The sequence below is a fragment of the Manis javanica genome, chromosome 11, assembly GCF_040802235.1.
Source record: "Manis javanica isolate MJ-LG chromosome 11, MJ_LKY, whole genome shotgun sequence".
In the NCBI taxonomy this organism is placed as follows: Eukaryota; Metazoa; Chordata; class Mammalia; order Pholidota; family Manidae; genus Manis; species Manis javanica.
The window spans coordinates 79,805,626-79,825,874 of NC_133166.1; the positions used below are offsets into that span (position 1 = coordinate 79,805,626).

Here is a 20,249-nt window from a genome sequence, read left to right on the forward strand (position 1 = left end):
ATACCCGTGCATGCTGCCAACTTTCTACCACTTGAAGCAATTTTTCTCTCAATACTCAACTATTCAATAATAATAATACCCTATATATTACCATTTTACTAAATACACTCACATTCTCATTTAATACACACATGCACTCACAAGGAGACAGCATTTTGGTACTACTCCTATTTTCAGGTGAGCAGATAAAGGTTCAGATATGTTAATTAATTTTCCAAAAGTCACGGTAATTGTGTATAGATCTGAAATTAAATGCAGGACTTGAGCCTCAAATATTCCTCTGCTAGAGAGTTTATCCCATTGTTTCATAATTATTTGTTTCATAATTCTTCTTTCTCCTTGTATTGTGAGTGCAGGATGTTGGTTTGTTGATATTTTAAATTATACACAATCATCAAGTTAAATCATGAAGACTTTCTTGACTCAAGCTGATGCATGGAGCTAACAGTTGAATACCTCTTTTCACTTCTGTGCTTTTGAATATACTGTATTCTTGGCCTTTAGGTATCCTCACCTATGAAAACTGGATAAACTCCCTTTCACTCATCAAGTCAAATATTGCTCTCCCTTAAAACCATCCCCAATATTTCCCTTGGCGGGGAGAAATACCACGTGAACTGCATGCTCTAGCTTCCAGGTACAGCTGTCTTAGTGCTTATCACATTCCAGTAATTACTTGTTTACACATCTGTCTGCACCTCCAGACTGTGAGACCTTTGTCAGCATTTCAGGCTGAGGGAACGGCAATATCATGGCAGCCAGCACTGACTGTAGCTGGCAATTTGAGGCATGGGGTGTGTATCCTGATGTAAGCATTGCAGCACGAATGAGCAGTCCCCATAATCTGCTGATGGGATTAGATTGGACAGATCACTGCCTTCAAAGTGGAGTCTGCATGCTGCGAGCTCTTTCTACATGGCTGCTCTATGAGCATTACACAGACTCTTTCCACCAGCTGTGCAAACACAGCCCTACGAGCCAGTCTCTAAATTCTCCACTCCTGTTGCGTTCTTTCCTAGAACTCAGCTGCCTGCCCTCCAGGGACCTCTTTCTCAGTCACCCTTCTCTCATGTCACACAGGAAGGCAGACTCAGCCTTCCCAAATAAATCCTATTGTGGAGAATTACTGTGGGAGAGGTGGAAGGACATTCCGGTACGGCAAACAAAGGGACAATTGACAACATTGAGGAAGATGGTAAGGAAGTGAACAGGCACTCAAGTGGTTCCGATTATTTGCTTTGAACAAAATTGAAATGTTGGTTGGTAGATCATTGAGAATGTTTTGATAATAAACACTGAGTTTTGGCATATGTGTTACAAGTTATTGACTACAAAGGGAATGTTCTTACATTCAGTACAGATAGAAATAATGAAATGCCTCCCATTGCATCTGGAATATATATGTGATCAAGAAACCTCTCTGACTTTATAAACAGGACATGTAGGAGGAGAATTTATCATTTTCACAAAGGGCCCTTTCCTGACTCCCGCCATATACCACATCAGAACTGTAGCCGTTACACCCTGGAGAGTCTTACAACATTTACACATCTGTAGTCCCTCCAGACATGTGGTTCTGTTTCCCTCATCACTGAAGCTCCTGTGTCCCTGCAGTGACCAGCACACAGTAGGCACTCAATAGGACCCTGTGGAGTGAATAAATCACTCTCTGAGAGAGGCAGAGAGATAAATCAGTGCTGTTAAAGTGTATCTGTTGCACAATAGAGGTACGAATGCAGACTGTGGGAGCACTGAGGACCTGACTCCTCTGTCAGCAAGCATGAACGCGAGCACGTCATGGTGCCATCTGCTAGCAGGTAGGTCAGGGCAGTCCCTGCCTCCTGCTGCTGTAACTTCAGGGTCAGTCACACATGTGAAACCCACTTTGACTTAATCTTGGATGGCTGAGCCAGACACAGCTGAGAGAAGGAGAACTCACAGAGGCACTGGTGGGGTGGCGCCCCAACTCGTCCCAGGGTCCCTCTTTGGCAGAAAGGTTAACACCATAGCCACATCACCAGTGGGACTGGTTTCAGACTTCCACTTTTGTGCTGTCACAATCCATGTTCCAGTCTGCGTTTTCTTTCACGGTAAGTATGTTTACCATGAAATTTCCTGGGCACTGTGAGGCGGAATCCTTCCAGATACTTTAGAGCGCCTTTAGAGCGCTCCGTTGGGTCCAGTTGCTCTGTAGGCATCTCCAGTGGAGACGCTGGTACTGTCTCTGGCGCGCCTGTCTGCTGGGTGCCCTGCTACACTGTCCCACTTTCTATTCTTGCAGGCATTGTCTCCATTGCCACCCTAACTGTGCTGGCCTATGAACGCTATGTCCGCGTGGTCCGTGCCCGAGCGGTCAGTTTTCCCTGGGCCTGGCGGGCCATTACCTACATCTGGCTGTACTCCTTGGCGTGGTCAGGGGCACCTCTCCTGGGCTGGAACAGGTACATCCTGGACATACATGGACTAGGCTGCGCTGTGGACTGGAAATCCAAGGACGCCAACGATGCCTCCTTTGTGCTTTTCTTACTTCTTGGCTGCCTGGTGGCACCTGTGGGCGTCATGGCGCATTGCTATGGCCATATTCTGTATTCTGTTCGAAGGGTGAGTTGGAGACTGCAAATGCCCCTGCCCCAGACCATGTCCAGGGTAGAAAATTAATGTGGAAGAGATTCAAACCCTTCCTATGTGGTGAGTCGTTGGCCACAGCTGGAACAGCTCTAGGGGACTTCCCCTTTGATAAACTTTTGTCCTGCGAGTCACCCTCTGAAAACATGAATGAGGAATAACAATTCACTCTCTACTTTCTAGAAAGAAAGAAAGGGGTCTAGACAGATACAATCAGCAACAGAAAGCACCTGCATTCTCCAGCACTCTTAGAATTTAAGAACTCAAAGGGAATTCCACACTTACCATAACTTTATTCACTTAAGGGTCACATAAACCACTGGAGAGCCAGTACAGATATTTTTCCTCGAAATCACTTTAGAGTTGCAGAGACCAGAGTTACCCAAGCAGGTTTCCTGTTGGCTGTGGGCAGGAAGGCTTCTGGGGTGGCAGGTCTGGGCCTGGCCCGCCCCGGGCTCCCTCGCTGCTCCCACCATCTCCTGCCTTCTTCCAGCAGAGCTGGCAGCTCTCTAGCTTTCATTTCACCTGTTAATTTTTTTAAATCAAACTTGACCTCATGCATCCCTTTAAGTCATGACCCATTGCACGAAATTCCCATGTTTTAAGTGCTTTCAGGCCCATCTGTTTTGTTAAAAACAACAACAACAAAAACCCATATCAGTCCAGCCCTCTGTTTTCTCCATGCCTGTAAGCAACTGCAAGAGGCGCTGGAGAAAAGGCCCACCTTCCCGGGGTCCATTCCCGACGTCCTGCGTCTGGTGATCCCTGAGTCCCTAGATGTTCCATTCTCTCTAATCAGTTACCTCTATAAATCCTCGCCTTTCATTTTAATCTCTACCCTACTCTCCCCCCTCATTTTTATCAAACAATCATGCTTATTTATGGGGCAAAATAAGGTCATTATCAAGAAATTCATCAACTCTGCCTCCCTGTGTGGGCCTCCATGCTCACACTCAACCTTAGAACCCCCTTAGTTACAAAGTAAGGCCAGCTGCTCCCCAATTCTGGTTTTCCCCAAGACCCCACTCCCTGCCCCTGGGGTCTCAGCCTCAGTCTTACATAGTCAATCTCTCCCCTCCTGCTGGCTCCTAGCGTAGAACATGCTGATTTAAGACCACATCTGTTCTCCATTCCTGTTAGCGCATTCTTGCTGCCAGCTGGGGAACCACTGGTGGCTTTTAGTGTTACGTCATTGCTCAGCATTTATCTGAGTGGCATTTACTGGGCATCTACAATGTACCAATTACTTACCATTAGAGACTGAACATTTATGTCCCCCCCTCCCACCAAATTCATATGTGGAAGCCTCCCCCCAGTGGTTCGTATTGGAGATGGAGCCTGTAGGAGGTGATGAGGGCTAGGTGGTGAGGGACCTCAGGATGGGACTGCCGTCCAGAAGTGGAGGAGGCCGGGGTACATGCTTTCTCCCCCTCCTCTCCTCCGTCTGTCCCCTCCTTCCTCCCTCCCTCTCTCTTTCTCTCCCTCCATCCTGTGAGAACTCAGAGAGAAGGCAGCCATCTCCAAGCTGAGGAAAGGCCTCAGAATGAAACCTTGCTGGTGCCTTGATCTTAGACTCTGAGCCTCCAGTTCTGTGAGAAATAAATTTCTGTTGTTTAAGGACCCAAGCCTGTGGTAGTTTGTTATGGAAGCCTGAGCTGACTCGGACATTTTCTAAGCTCTGAGGCTACAGCAGTGTAGACAGAGCACCTGCCTCAAGGAGTCTGTAGCTTAGTAAATTCACTCAGCGTTTATCCCTCCACCCATTCTGTATTGGTGCATCCCTCCTCGATGCCTCATGGAAAAGGTCACTGATGACCTCTCGGTATTAGATCCAATGGACATGTTTCTGTCCTCTGTTTTCTGGCACTGAGACTGTGGCATTATGGACAGCTTCTGCTTTGTGGGGATTCCTCCTCCCACGTGTCTGGGGTCTGTTCCCTCCTGCCTTTATTGCGGCCTCGGTGGCCCATCCCCTTAGGTCTCTTGCAAGGGATCTTCTCCTTAGGCCTCTGGCGTTCTGTGCCTGCCTCTCATCTCATCCTGCCCACTAGCTGAGGATGGATCTCATGCTCTGCCAGGATTCCTCCTTTGAAATATCTGTTTCTGTTCCAGGCTGCTCTGCTGCCCTCTCTAAGGTCGCCACAGTCAGCTGCCTGTGGGACACCTGCACCTTGGTGGCCTGCACACTTGTTAAACTCACCACGTGTGAAACTGCATTGGTTGTCTTTCCCCAAATCTGCTTCCTGTTGCTCCCCTTTCTCAGTGAGTGGTCATCATTCCTAGCTACCCAAGCCAGAAGTTAGGGCATAATCTTGGACTATTCCACATCCATGTCTCCTCCAGCACCCACCCAACTTCCAATTTATCTCTTCAGCCTCAGATAGTTTTCCAGGTGTCTGAATTTCTCCTCTCCCACTGCCAGACTCCATTCAAAGGGCCTTAGCTTTCCTCCCTCATTCTTGCGTTCTGCTCATGGCTTTTCTCCACCCTGCCACCAAAGTAATTGTTCTCAGATGCAGATTTCCTTGTGTCACTGCCCAGCTTACAACCTTTAGGGACTCCTTTGCCTTTGTGATTGAAAACCAAGCCCTGTGTGTGACCATCAGGTCCCATGTATCCATCTCTTATCTGCCTGTCCAGCCTTGTTTCTTGACACACCTTCCCCGGTGATCTTCCAGATATTAGATCCAATGGGCACATTTCTCTCTTCCTTTTTCTGGCACTGAGACTGTGGCACCTCAGGCTGCAGCCCGCTACCTACCACATTTTTCATTCCCACAGCTTGACAGTGGTTCTTCTCCCTCTTTGCCTGCTCACACTGCCTTTCCCCAGAACACCTTGCGCCTCCTTATCTGGCCAACTCCTGCTCACCTCAGAAGGCTGAGCACAAGGTCTCCTGGCTTTTACCCACCTCTGATCATTACCAATGCCGCACATTCCCATACCCCTAGCACCTCCCTCACCCACTTGTCTGTGTACCAGTCACCCTTACCAAACAGAGAATTCCTCAAGAGCAGAGGCCCAGTCTCATTTGTCACCCACAGCTGGAACATACATGCACACAGTGGTCAGAGACAATTTTTTGGAATGAGTTATAGGCAGAGGGTGGAGGAAGGTGAAGGGATGAAAGTGGGTGAGATCTGACCATAGACTGTGCAACAAGCACACACAGAGCCTGGTGCCTGCAGTCCCCTCCCCTTTCTTGTGCAGAGAGGTGACTCCCACAGTAGTGGGGACTTGAGAATGAGGACTCATGGGGATGCCCATACAACCTGCAGACGTCTGGATCTAGGCAGCCATTGTTTACCCAGGCAGAGGACACTGTTGGAAGGAATTCTGGGGAGTCTGTAGAAAAAATTTGGCTGTGCACGTGCTTTTGCTTCATCCACAATTTTGAAAAATATCCTCAAATGAGTGAATAAAGGAGTGAAGCACACACAGCGCTTTTTATTTGGAAAACTGAACAGGCAGAGGGAAGGAGCAGAGGCTGATGAAACAAAGAGGCCGAATGGAAACCTGTGGAAACAGTCATGGAAATGTCACCAAACTGAATACTCGAAAACACCAGTCAGGGTGTCCTCACACGAGAGAACGTTGGGGACAGGTGGGCCAGTGTTATCTCATGTCAGCCTCTGCCACACGCAAGTGGCTCCAAGATGACACCCACGTGCCTGCTGGACAAGAGCTGACATGGGATGAGGATCAACTCACCTAGAAAATGGTGCAGGGCAGACTGCGGCCCAGGGGCCTGGGGTCTTGGGCAGCAGATCTTTGAGAGGTGGTTATGTTCCTGGTTAACTGAAACTCTAAGGAGCCAAAAATCAAGGTTCCAAAGATCTTACAGTGTAATGAAAATATATGTGCTTTTCAGTGTGTTGGTTTCAAATAATGATTCAAATATAAGTAAATATTTAATCTCAAAAACAATCCCATGAAGTCACATGTGTGGAACTGGGACCCAGCTCCTATGAACTCTTAATAGGTCATTCATTTCAACCTCCTTTAATCTTTCCTCTTAGAGGACGTAACTTAGTTGCTCAATATCACACAGGAAGCAAAAGTGGCAGAACTGGGACATGAACCCAGATCTTCCATTGCAAGCCTAAGGCTTTCACTGGAACACTACAACCTCCCTAAAAACTCCAGGGAAAAACTCCCACCCCCCAAAAATGCTGTTTTGACAATAGAATAATATCTTAACACATTAAATAAAAGTTTCTTTTTAAATAGAATTGCACACACAGATAATAGTCCCATTTCCACACATTTCATCTACTCTAAAAAAAATCAACCATTCTAATTACCCATACTTTTTCCAGTTCTTTGTCAATATGCATACATGACCCTAATAAAAACATAGCTTCTTAAATATAACTTTAAATGATAATCAATAATTAGATATATCACTTCAAATATTTTTAAATACTAGGAGAACATTTCCTAACTGATTTATATGCAATTTTTTTTCCTTAATTTTTATGATAATGCTAGAAATAAAAGGAACATTTAGAGTTTATTGAAATGCAATCAATTTCTCAGTTTAAAATTATAGACTAAGTATAAACAATATGCCAGATACCTTTTTTTTGTAAATCAACATATGGAACATTTATATTTTGTAGCAACATTAGCTCTTTAGGCTGGTCAGAAATAACCACTGTATCTAAAAACTCACTTTTGGTGTATAGGAATATTTTCCCCCTCACCTTAATAATGCATTTGTAATAATAATAGGAAGAATGTCTAAAGAACCTTTTATCTGAGAGACCCAAATTGCTTTGGGATGGTAGGCCACTGTTCCTCCATACCTTTGGTGGGACCAGCTAGGAGGAGAGGTGCTGATGGAGGAGGGACTGGGTAACTGAGTTTTACCAAGTGCTCTTCTTCCAGCTACAAACAGATTCCTCATCAAAGCCCACTGTGTAGTCTGGAGCTGCAAAGTGGAAGTCCCGGTAGCTTCTAGCAAGGATTCACTTGGAAATTAAGTTCTCATCGAGACCAGCTGCAGGCTTAACCACGCAGAACCCCTGACATCAGACATACAGCTGCTGGGTTTGCTAATTTCAGGATGAATGCTCTGGATAAAAGAGTATCCAGAATCATGGAGAGACTATTTCCAGTTTATCATGACTTTTGCAGGCTGACTTTGAAGATCTAGGCAAAATAATTAGAAAACATTAAAAACCAGGAAAGGGTCTATGAGGCTGTGTTAAGGCTGAGGAGGCCGGGTCCCAGAAGCCGAGGGGTGGGACTGTGCAACCGCTCCTGCTCAGTTCTCTTGCCTATGGAGGGGAGGGGGCAAGAATGTTATCAGAATGTCTACTATTAAAAACAACAAAAGAACATGATTCTTTCATTTTCCTCTCCTTTCTGCAGCTTCGTTGTGTTGAGGATCTTCAGACAATTCAAGTGATCAAGATTTTAAAATATGAAAAAAAAGTGGCCAAAATGTGCTTTTTAATGATATTCACCTTTCTGACCTTTTGGATGCCTTATATTGTGACTTGTTTTTTGGTGGTTAATGGTTATGGACACCTGGTCACTCCAACAGTATCTGTGATTTCCTATCTATTTGCTAAATCAAGTAGTGTATATAATCCGGTTATTTATTTCTTCATGATCAGAAAGGTAAGCTTTGTAATTAACTGATTGTTTTCACCATGTGGGTGGGGTTGGTGAAAAATGTGCTTTAATAGAGATTATTCAGAGCAGCTTCAAAGATAAAACCATAAATCAAGAATTTTACAGGAAAGTAAAGGGTTCAGGAAGAAATGAAGGACACTCTCAAGGAAAATAATAACAATTCTGAGATCTACCAATGGAGGTTCACACTTCATTAAAATTAATATTTATTTCATCAGAAAGCATTTTATATAATGATAGCCAAAATCAAAGTTAATTCATTTAAAATTCTTACTCTTCTATGCAGGTTAAATCCATGTTGTCTTTTTAAACACCATGAAATAGGCACTAATATTATTGCTTATTTTATTTATGGATTATGAAATAGGTTCAGAGAAGTAACATAACTTGCCTGATCCAGGAATTGTTGGTGCCTGGATTTGAACCTGATTTGCATAACTCCTCACCTGGGCTTATAAATTCTGGTAGCATATGGTCTGGTTATTATTCACATGCCACAGCCAATATGTAGCTAAAATTAATTTGACTCAAGTATTCCTCAAGATCCATTGGGAATCTTATTATCTGTTTCTGTAGTAGAAAGATATGACTTGATGGCTGTCAGTCATGACTAGGAGAGCCCTCATTATGATTGACATGAGGCAGAGCCTCTAAGTTACAAAGCTTAAAGGTCTGAGAATTTAAAAGTTATGAATAATGGTTAATTACTCCATTGGAATTTTTAAGTAATAGGTCATATTAAAAACAGGCAACTATGACTGTTCCGACTTCCAATGCTGAGGAGTTTGGAAGAAGAGGGTACTTTTCTATTAACCTTGCAATGTTCATGGCTAAATGTCCCTCTTTCTGCTGTGACTTGCCTTTTTCTTGAATGCTGCGGGACTATCCCTCCGCCGGCTTACTCTCACGTGGCTTCCATCTCCTTGCGCTGATAGCTTTCTCTCCCTTTCATATGTCCTTCCATCTATCTATTTCCTTAAACTCAGAGATTTTAAACTTGGAGTTCTTAGAATCTGAGAATTACTTGAATTGGCTTCAGGAGAGCCATTGGAACCCCTGAAATTGGACATAAAACTTTTTGAGAATATGAATATGTGACTTTTTCTAGTAGGATAGATTATAACTTTGATTTTCCAAAGCAGTGTAAGACCTCCATGTTTTAAGAACTACCACCTCAACAAACAGTTACATTTTAAATATGCTACCTAATACTTATTTTTAGTATCCTTTCCCTGGGTCAATGGACTATAAACTCGTGCTTTTGAAACTTTAATGTACACCTACCACACCTGGAGATCTTATTTTTTTAAAAACGTGCATATTCTGATTCAGTGTGTCTGGGTGCCCAAGATTCTAAGAAGCATTTCTAACAAACAGAAACAAACAAATAAATAAAACAGCAATCTTCATCCACAAGGAAGTTACCATTTATACAGGAAAACATTTTTTGGCATACACACTCTATCCCTTATAATAATGTATGTTTAGCACTTAACCTGATAAAGCAAACAATAGTTTAATGAATAAATAAAATCTTGAACAAATAAGTATTTTTAAATGTGAGTAAAAACTACATGCTAACTTGTATATAAATGGGGTTTAAAGAAAACAGAAGTCAATGTAGCTGGTTATTATATTTCTCATTGATCCTTCCTTATCTGGGAAAGCCCACATATTAAACTTTGATTTTGCTCTAACAATGATAATACAAATTAAGTAACTGTTTATGTATCTGTTTTATTGGCCATTGTAGAATGACTATTTTAATAACCAACCAACATTTCAGTTCATTAACAAGAAAAAGGTTTCATTTATTTAGATCAGGGTCCACAGTCTATTTGGTGGAAGAGGCAAGGATGTTTCTTATAGGCCTTAAGGAATCTAGGTCCCTTCATGTTGTGATATTGCCATCTTCAGACTTGACCTGCATGGTCTGGTTGAAGTAGAAAAGCAGGAAGGAGCCCCTGAGGGGGCTGGAGATATGGTTCAGTTTTGAGCCAGGATGGAAAAGGATCCTGGGTTCCAGGGAGCATTCACTCTCTCTGCTATGGCACTTTTTTCCAAAATGATTCATAATCTTAATAGGAAAAAAAAATCATTGCCTAATGAAAGGCACATTAGTGAGTACACCAGACTCTAAACTGCCAGGTAGCATCTGGCCTGTCCTTGCTGCTAATAGGGCTCCCACACCGTGGCTGTCACCTGGTAGGTACTCACACTCTACTTATGAAATGAGTTAACACTCAAAAACCCCTTAAAGAAGAAGACTTACCCACCCTCATAGATGGTACATGCACTTGAATCTATGGAGTTTATAAGGTATTGAAATTGTCCTATATGGTTTAAGAAGCATAAAACTCCAGGGTTACTTAGGTAGATCTGAGCATTGCCACCTAACTCTACACCCACATCGACTAAGAAATAAAAAACAATGACCCAAATTAAACTCGACTGATTTTCTTGCATGTTCATCCACATTAAGAGCCAAACTTTTAATTAACGTTCAACTTAATTTTCTCCCTGCCCAGTTTCGAAGGTCCCTTTTGCAGCTGCTGTGTTTCCGGCTGCTGAGGTGCCAGAGGCCTGTAGAAGACCCACCAGCTGGGAGTGAAATGCGGACCAGGCCCATTGTGGTATCACAGAAAGACGGGGACAGGCCAAAGAAAAAAGTGACTTTCAACTCTTCTTCTATCATTTTTATCATCACCACTGATGAATCACTCTCTGCCGAGGACAGTGACAAAACCAGGGGGTCAAAGATTGATGTAATCCAAGTTCGTCCTTTATAAGAATGAATAGTGGTAGTGAAAGATGAGCCTTATGTTGGACACCAATTTTAGATTTCTGATATATGGAATCTGGGAATCCATTCTATGTAATAGCAACAGGGCTTTTGTAGCCAGCAGGAAATTGTAATTGCCCCCATGCTTGCCGGCCCCCGGGAGCAGTTGAACAAGACAAATTCTTTTCATTCGATGGGTGCTTTTACACAATGAAAACCCTCTCGTGGCACAAGATGGGCACCTGGCACCACCAACTTCCCACATGTTGGAAATTTTTATTTCAAGTATCTTTTCGGAATGACAGTATTTTCCAAGACACATAACACATTTTTCTCAAAAATACTGACCTGAAAAAATACTTTTGTCTCACATGTGTGCAAAATAGCTGGAAAACTTTGAAGGTTTTTATAGTGTTGGGTCCTGTTCAGTGTCCTGTCCTGTATTTGACCCAGTCAAGTTTGTCAGAGACAATTCTAGAATAAAGAAGAAAATCATCCCCTTCACTTTATCTGAAATAAAAGACTATTGTATGTGTGCAATATGGTAAGAGGAGCTTCAGACGAATGTGCTGCTGGGCCAGTCTCTAGCAGGTAAAGAAAACAGGATGGCAAATTTCAAGGAAATGATGGGGTATGGGTAATCACACCCAAGTAGAGGATGTACGTGGAGAAGATGGTGTCGATGGCAACTTCATCTACTTCATTTCAAATATAACATGGCAGGATTATCCTCTCCTTTTAGTAATTTCCCACAATTTTGTCAAGAGTTCTAGATTTAGAAAAGAATTCCAAGCAATGAACTGAACAAACCTACATTTGAAGGGGTGTAAAAATTAGTGCAGAATTGTACTCATCAAATGTATTATTTAATCTTTATCCCCCTTCCATAATCCATCGGATAATTGGTAGTGTTAGTGAAGAGGCCAGTTTTCCATGAGTCATTTCCACGAGTTTAGACTAAATTCAGATTATGAGAACTCAAGGATTTCTTTGACAATATACAAAAAAACCAGTGAATCATTTTTTTAATTAGATGACTGTCCTGCTAATGTTGCATCTTCACAATTAATCATGTTTGAAAGACTTGTAAACAATTTGATCAGCCTATTGAAGAAAGAAGAACCAAACAAAACATTTTCACTAAATAAACTTAAAAAACCAAGTTATTGCTCATTCTGTTATACAGCATGGGATTCAAGGATAAGTTAGTAAATTGCTTTTGAGAGTCTGAAATGGACTAAAATATGGCTTCATGTGTCCCTGAAAATTGTTTCTCCTTGTTTCTTTTCCACAGTCTTGTATATAGAGCTATTTCATTGATAAATAAAACGCTTCCTATCCTTCACTTCTAGGACATTAATACCATTTTTTAATCTGCAAAAGGTAACACTGGCACTTGAAGCCTGGGAGATAGAATCAGTTCATTTTTTAACTCTAGAATTCCCCTAAACTCCCCATTTACTCTTCCAGTTTTGTCAAGTGAATCTGAGTCCTGTGCTTAGCTGAATTCCATCCAGGTGATGAAATATGCAGTTAACAAGTTAGGCAAATTGTAATGTTTAGTCCCAGGTTTTGAGTCAATCAAATCACGGCATCATTATGTCCTTTAAGGAAAAGTGTGATTAGTACCTTCCATGAGGCCTCTGGGGCCTTATTTTTTTGAGAAGTGAAAGAGATCTCAGTCACTGCACTTGTGTATTTAACTTGACTGCACCTGGCTGTTCTGTTGTGGGGAAGCTGCACCTTGCAACTTCAAGGGGTAGGTGGCGTTTATTTTTTTTAAATTATTGCAATGAACACACAGAAGAATTATACATTGTATTTAACTGTAAACTGACTAATACCTTCCAGTAGCAAATTAAATATGATGATGGAAACAATGATTTTGATCCTTAGTTTTGTTCACAGAGAAATCAAGAATTTGCTACTGCAGGACCTTTGTATCATCTGCTAATGACATTGGAAATTTGTTCTAGTGACTCCACAGAGTGGGCAGGGAGATGTGTGCTGTACTCTGGAAGTAAGGGACCCAGTCCCACAGTCTCCTCAAGTAGCCCAGGGCTGCAGGCAACCCAGAGTGCAGCAGTAGGTAGGGACTACCAACGGCAACCAGTGTTCCAAATAGAAAGAGTCCTTTTCTTATCATCTGTAAAGACAGCAAGAACACTTATTTAAAATCTAAACACAGATTTCATTCTTAAACAACTTCCTCTTGTTCTTGAGCCTAAAACAGCAGTTGGGTTGCCTGAGCCCTAGGCAAAGTGCTGCTCTGGGTGGCAGGGTCCAGAACGTGGGGCCTCCCTCCTTCCTCTCTCCCTCTTCTCCCTCCTTCCAGAAATACCGGAATTCGTGTGTTCTGTATAAGGAATTCTTAGCAGTCAGCCTTTGTAGAGCCATTAAAACAAAATTTTTAAAAACCTAGAATTTAGGAAAAAGGGCTATGAGCACTGGCCTAGAAGAGTACTCCAGCCTAAGTCCCAAACGATCCAGGCCCTGCACAGTCTCCCCAAGAAGAGCGGTCGGCTTGTGACTCAGACAGACACACGCAGACCTTTAGACACAGTGCCTTCACCCGCTGCGGCGTACCAGCCCCGTGAGAGGGGCTCCTTTCAGCCTCACGCAGGTGCGCCCCCGGGTCCTCCTGGCCTCATTATCACACTGCACACCCCCTCCTGCGTCCTAACAGCCCCTCTCTCGTTCCCCTATTGGACTGTGCTCTTCTTGAGGGCAGGGACCCTATTTTATTCATCTTTGCACGAATGAATCTTTTCCACACAGCAAAGTAATCTTTCCAAAACCCACACCTGAGTCACAGTTGCCTTTGAGCTCCCTGCTCCATATTCAAGATGCTTAAGGCCCTGCTCACTATTCAACTCCACCTCTGGCCATCCTCACGCGTCTGTGCTGCCGCCCTGCTGGCTGCACTGCAATACTTGCCATTCCCACGTGGGGCGTGCGAGGAGTTTCTCCAGCCTCCAGTCCCCTGACCCTCTCCGTTCTCCCCTGGGGGCCCTGTGCGCCTCTCCCCTGCAGGGGCCACTCCCCACCAGTCTCTGTGCTATGTGGAGAATAGGACTGCTTCTCTTCCACCTCTGTGCCCAGCTCAATCTCCACACACTAAATAAAATAACTTATCCATGAGTGAAATTGTAAAATTTCCAAAGTGGAAGATCGGGATTCTGAATGTCTATTTCCTGGCATCTTTGGGTCAGCTGCCCAAAATGAATGTGGCATAGCATTACACTGAAATTAGACTGTGTTTGATTAGTGATTCAGTTCTGCCCAATGTTACAAGTTAAACCCATAAGAGTTTGACATGAAGCAAAAGTCAATTGCTAAATAAAAATAGTAAGTCACATTGCTAAAATAAAGGTTTAGAAATATTAGCATCTGTTTGTTTCTAGAATTTCTTCTCTTTGAAAGCTCTCTCTCTTTGCCTCTGTATTTTAATCATTAGGCACTCTGCCCTGTATGTACCCAGAACAGCTTTTATTTGGAAGGTAAGCATTAGATGTCTGTCACATCATTTTTATATTTGCCTGAAGTAAACATAACCATAACACTATGAATGCAATCACATCATATTAAAAAAGGAAAATATAATCTGTTCCAACCTTTTTTTGCCAGTGCCAGCGCAACATAGCCTCATGGTATCTTATTCTGGAGAAGGTGACCTGTAAAGTTTAAAAAGTATTCCTGTGTATTCTTTAATGGCCAAACAGAAGATTAAAATGAAGAAAAATCTTAAATCCAGACCTTACCATGGTATAGAGAGGGATAAAGGTAGATGGCATAATGGCATGAAGAAACCTCTCTATGGCCTTCTGGAAGATGAACCACCTTGAGTTGACGTGCGCTCGCATCTGCAACATGCAGAGTCTTACAGAAAACCTGAACAAAGTACCCTGATTTCCTCACTACAGTTTTTATTACTCTTCATTCCAATTCATCATAAAGCTTGATGCAAAGCAGGGAAATAACCTGCCAGTCGTTTGTCATTCTTTGTTCATAAATGTCAATAGTCTAGAACATGACCTTGGAAAGGTAAAGCAATTGAGCAAAATCAGTTGGAAAATTCTTTTTGGCTCAGAGGTCAAGGTAGTTGTTCAACTGCATCTGTGGCTAGTCTTTGAGCCCAAAGATGTGACTAATTTCTGTTGCTTTCTGGTTGCTTGGGAATATTGTTTATGACAAGAAGGGATCTGTTGAAAGCTGTCTGTCTTGACCTACTCCATATTCAAGATAAATATTGTGTTGCAGCTGTCTTGCGTTTAAAGATACAGTCTAGATACATTGGTGGAGACTTTAGGGAACTTATAGGACTTCCTTTAACACGTATGAAATAATCTTGCTCAAGTTGAAGTCCACTTTATTTCTGTCTTTGGGAGAGACAGAAGACATACTCTTTTCTTGAAACTTCTAAATTTTTTCATTCAGTTTTTTTAAACACTGTAACCATAACCATTTATCATGAGTTTTTCATGTCATTGGCTAAAAATGGAATTGTGTTTCTTCTGAATGTTAATCTTCTGGCTATGAATTTCTCTGGCATTACATATTTTTTTCACTGAAAAAGGCCCCAAAGGATATTATTCAATGGTAATCTAATTGAATTACCATTCAGTTTATACTGTTGAGTGGAAAGGTCATTTGCCATTTCTTAGATTTTCCAAATATGTTAAAACTCATCAAAGTTATTATGTTTTCCTTTAAATGGCATATTACTAAGTCTATTAAATGTCTAAGGTTTGAGCCTGTGAATTATCAAAGATTGAAACCAGATAATTTTTATCTTTGTTACCTCCTAAATGTTCCTGAAGTGGAAATGGAGATGATATGTGTGCATCATTGTCTCTATCTACAGAGTCTCAGTCCACCCACGTGGGGGGAAAGACAGGGTGGGGCGGATGGGGAGTGTGTCTGTGTGCGGGGTGAGTTCTTCTGTACCTATTCTTATTCAGCACCTACGACATGGAACATAGAAAAATCAAAGAAGAGAATGTTGTTAGAATATCAGTAAATGACCTCACAATAGAGCCAAAGCCTTCTGACTCACCTCTATGTAATTGTACATGGAAAGGTCTGAAATCGCATGGTCATCTGGAATTCTAAATCTTGAGAATTCAGGAAGGCACATACCTAGAAACCAAGTTAAATAATACATCTTTTCCAAAGGAGTCTATAAAAATGTACCAGATGCTATAAATTAAATGGTGCATTCCCTACCAGTGTTGTCTCTAACCTTTTAAAACTATGGGTAACCAGGCTGAATGACCAGTAATCTATGAATTTTGAGCAAAAATGCATAGGTATTTCCTAATGTGATTAAATGAAACTTAAAGTGAATATAATATATTCGTAATGAATACATCATTATTTTCCTTATTTCAACAGTGGAAAGCAGTTCATGTAAATGACTGAATGACACGCAATGCCCTTGGGGTTTGCTCTCTCCTTTTCACTCTTGCTACGCCTATGCATTTGCGTCCTTGCACCTTAGACACCTCATCAACTTAAACATCAGCTCTGCCATTATTCCGTGACCTCCCACAGGCAGGCCCCATGTTTTATGTTGGGAACATTAACCGGTTATACGGTAAATGCTGAACAAATATTCGATGAATTAATGACTAATAAAATGTTCACATGGCCAAACAGCTCTAGTTACTAAGGGTGCTGTTTCTCAAGTCCAAGAGCCTGGCTGTATGTCCCAGCCTCGCCACTAGAGCCACCTGACTTTGGCCATGTTCCATACTCTCTAAACTTAAGTTTTCTCAGCTGTAAAATAGGGACAAGAATAGTGCCTATGCCACATGTTCATGAGGACCAAATGAGAAAATGCATTTCTTTAAAGAGCAAGATATCCAACATGTAGGAGACATTGGGTGATGTTAGGTATAATTATTGTCATACAGTTCTATCTTTGTCACTAGTAACCAAACCCAGTTCTGATGGTATGTTCTGATACATGAACCCTTCATCCATTTTCATCCTTGTCATCACATGCAAAACAATCACTCGAGGGCTAGGAAAGGAGGGAATGACAGGTCTCTGGATACTGGAGATGATCGGAGAGAAAAGAAGAAGCCAGAGGGAATCTGCCCTGGAACCTGCAAGTGCTTCTGGCCCAGACACCACAGTGTCCTTGACCTCTTGTGCCACCACAAGAAACATTTACTGTGAACTCACCCTGTGCCAGGCTTTAAAAAACAAAAGAAACTTTACACAGATCATTTTGTTTATCTTTGCAAAAACTTGCTAGAGTTGGTTTTATTGTCCCCACTTTATTGATGGGGGGGGGGTGATCCTGAGACTTTGAAAGGATGAAGTGACTTGTCCCAAGTCACACAGCTCATGAACTGGTGGGTCAGGGTTGGCGTCTGGGTGTGTGTGTAAGGCCAGTGCCCCACACCTCTTTTTACCTGAGACAGGTGTAGTTTCAGAGGTAGCCCTTGGGAACATGTGATGCTGGGAAGTGGTAAAAGTTATCCAGTTCTTAGGCCAGTGTTTGCAATTTCTTTTACAAATGAATAGTGTGTCTATTTAATTTAATTTCAGAATTACACACAAAAATTTTAGACTTCAATATTTGTAAAATTAATATATTGACAGAATCTATTTTAATGAAAAAGCAAATAGAAGTATCAGGTGCAAAGTTTGATAAGGTCAAAAGTAAGAAAGAGCTAGGGCTTTTAGAAGTGTCTCTGGGCATGTGGATGGCAGATCACCTAGGTGGACAGGGAGAGAAAGGAGCATATATCCATCAAGCTTTGGTACTGAGACGTTTATCTTTGTGTGCATCACTACATAGACCTTCATGTACAAACCTTAAAAGAAACTCGGTTTCCCTCTCTGGGTGTTCCTTGTCTGATATAGGCAACCACAGTGGCATAGGCTATTGACAGAAGAATTTATAATCCTGAATGGGAAATACACATCATGGGTTTGTAATCACTGAGGACCTGAAATGGGTCCATAACTAATTGGCAGAGCTACTCCATGTCCATCTGAGAAATTTTACTTACTAAGGTTATTATTGAATTTATCCATTAACTCATCAAATACCAAGCAGTCTTCAAAGCCCTGAAATGAGAAAAAATGGGAAAAAATAAACTGGAACTAGTGAAGGCTTCTTAGCAATTTTCAACAGACTTCCCATCAGTGAGTAGAATTCATAAGAAGTAATCCTTGACCAACACACAGCAGCTGATTATTACACTTGACATTAAATTATGATAATGAAAAGACCACAAGCCAAGATGTGTGATAGTTTTGTCTTTGCCCAATTCATATATATATGATTATAACAACTTGAAATGTGATCAGAATTTTAAATTACTCTTATAGCTCTGACTGATTCCATTGCTTCTTCAAGAAGCAAGAACAATTATACTGCTCTACCAGGAAGTAGTAGAATGATATATAAACTACTCAGATCTCTAAGATTCATATATAGAGCAATATTTAATGACAGGATAGAACTCTCATATTAATTCAGTTCCTATAAGGCAAGATTAAAGCAAATTTCCAATATCAGTAAATCCACAAAATTAGGTGCTACACTAAGTGCACTGGGGGAGGAGAAAATCAAAGCAGTGGTTCCTGGTTTCTAGCAATTCTAATTACAGTTTTAGAGACAACATAAAATAAGTAAAAGTTAAAATAGAAGACATTTTTCATGTCAACCATAGAGATTACATCTGATGCCAATAAATTTACTTGTCATTTATATAGACTGTTACTGCTATAGGAATTTAGAGATGATATCGTATAGGGCTGAGATGATAACACTTGGAAATTCTTTACTTATTTAGTTCATTTACTCCTCAAGAATCTCTGTGAGGTGGGTACTGTATTTTTTTTGTTTTTTTTTTAGATATCTTAATTTTATAGATAAGGAAGTAAAGATAAGTTACTAGTATGAGAATATGTTCTAATAAATCCTGGGGCTGGATTTGAATCCAGGCCTCCTAATGCCAGAGCCTGGGCATTTATTTATCCACTATGCTAAATAAACTTGGTGTGTTCTTATGTTTTTGTAATACAAAATGTTTTCCACTACTTTCTGGAAAATATAATCTATTAGATTCACAACGTATTTATACTTGAAATAAATCCCAGTCAGCAAAACAATAGCAAACAATGATCATATAGCTATTAGCTATCAAATACATACACACAGGAAATAATTGTCTGTCTAGACAATTATTTTAGGATTCCTTGAAATTAATGGTCAGTATTTGAATATTATTTCTTTTCTGAAATACTTCTCTAACCATAATGGTAACACTTCCATGAAGGCAGTAACATTCAACATCTGATCTGTTTTATAGTTATATTTAATCCTGTCAACTGTACTTTCCTTCCTTTTGGAAAGAAAAAGTGGAGAAAAAAACAAATGATTTGGGATTTTTTTTCCTTCTGAACCTAATATGTATATATTTATGCATAAGCACTAGAAAAAAGCCTATTTTAAAAATTGTCTTAATAGTTAAGTCACCAAATTTCAAGCTATCAATACATGTTTCTCACCATACAGAAAACTCTTAGGCTTCATGCTTTGTTCTACATCAGGTTACTAGGTTAAGTAATCCAAGACTTGACTATAGGTAGTGATCAATCTAGTTAAACAGTGGTATGATTATTGAATTGATTGTTTTCCCAGAAATTACATGGGGAGAGTTTTAGACATTTTTTTTAATTTAAGAATTTTCATTGAGACTGACCCAGAAAAGTTTCAGGGATTTACCTGGGGAAAAAGACCTTACCGCGTTCATTCCTTGCCCAAAAAAAGGCACTATGGCATGAGCCGCATCGCCCATGAGCACACAGCGTGATTCGAAGTGGAAAGTGGAGCACTTTACGGAGATCATGGGCTGAGCAGGCAACAGAAAGAAATCTCGTGCTAGGGCTTGCCTGCAGAGGAAAACAACCAGTTATAAACATGTTAAATTTGTTATTAAAAACTGCCTGATTCTTTCAGACTTAGTGACTTTATTACCATAGGATTTTATTGAAAAATACACAAGAATGCCAGGGAGATGATAGGAAAAGGAGAAAGGAAAGTTTCTTCTAGTCCCCAAATTTCAAGAATGGCTTACACCAATGTTAACCACAGCCAAAAAGAACACGTTTGGCTGCTTGTCAACAACTTGAAATAGGTTTGTGTCATATGTCATGAAAATTCCATTATCATGCA

The 20,249-nt window shown here is 41.3% G+C and overlaps 2 protein-coding genes across 3 annotated transcripts in view; one reads left to right on the top strand and one right to left on the bottom strand.

Annotated features, from left to right (window-relative positions):
* Positions 1-12,395, top strand: part of OPN3 (opsin 3) — a 28,941-nt gene extending 16,546 nt beyond the window's left edge. Inside the window, exons 2-4 of one of the 2 annotated variants that reach the window (XM_017674926.3) lie at positions 2,282-2,601; positions 8,002-8,253; positions 10,797-12,395. In XM_017674926.3, the coding sequence (XP_017530415.3) occupies positions 2,282-2,601; positions 8,002-8,253; positions 10,797-11,057 (833 nt within the window). In that variant the 3' untranslated portion in view covers positions 11,058-12,395. Of the gene's footprint in view, positions 1-2,281; positions 2,602-8,001; positions 8,254-10,796 lie in introns of those variants that run through there. The other variant, XM_037013615.2, reaches the window with a different exon arrangement.
* Positions 12,396-12,742: 347 nt separating this feature from the next.
* The window catches only part of KMO (kynurenine 3-monooxygenase), a 39,621-nt gene continuing 32,114 nt past the window's right edge, over positions 12,743-20,249 (bottom strand). The window contains 7 exon segments of the mRNA XM_017674929.3: positions 12,743-13,056; positions 13,059-13,196; positions 14,665-14,724; positions 14,812-14,913; positions 16,107-16,189; positions 18,076-18,133; positions 19,819-19,966. Coding sequence (XP_017530418.3) covers positions 12,994-13,056; positions 13,059-13,196; positions 14,665-14,724; positions 14,812-14,913; positions 16,107-16,189; positions 18,076-18,133; positions 19,819-19,966 — 652 coding nt within the window. The 3' untranslated portion in view covers positions 12,743-12,993.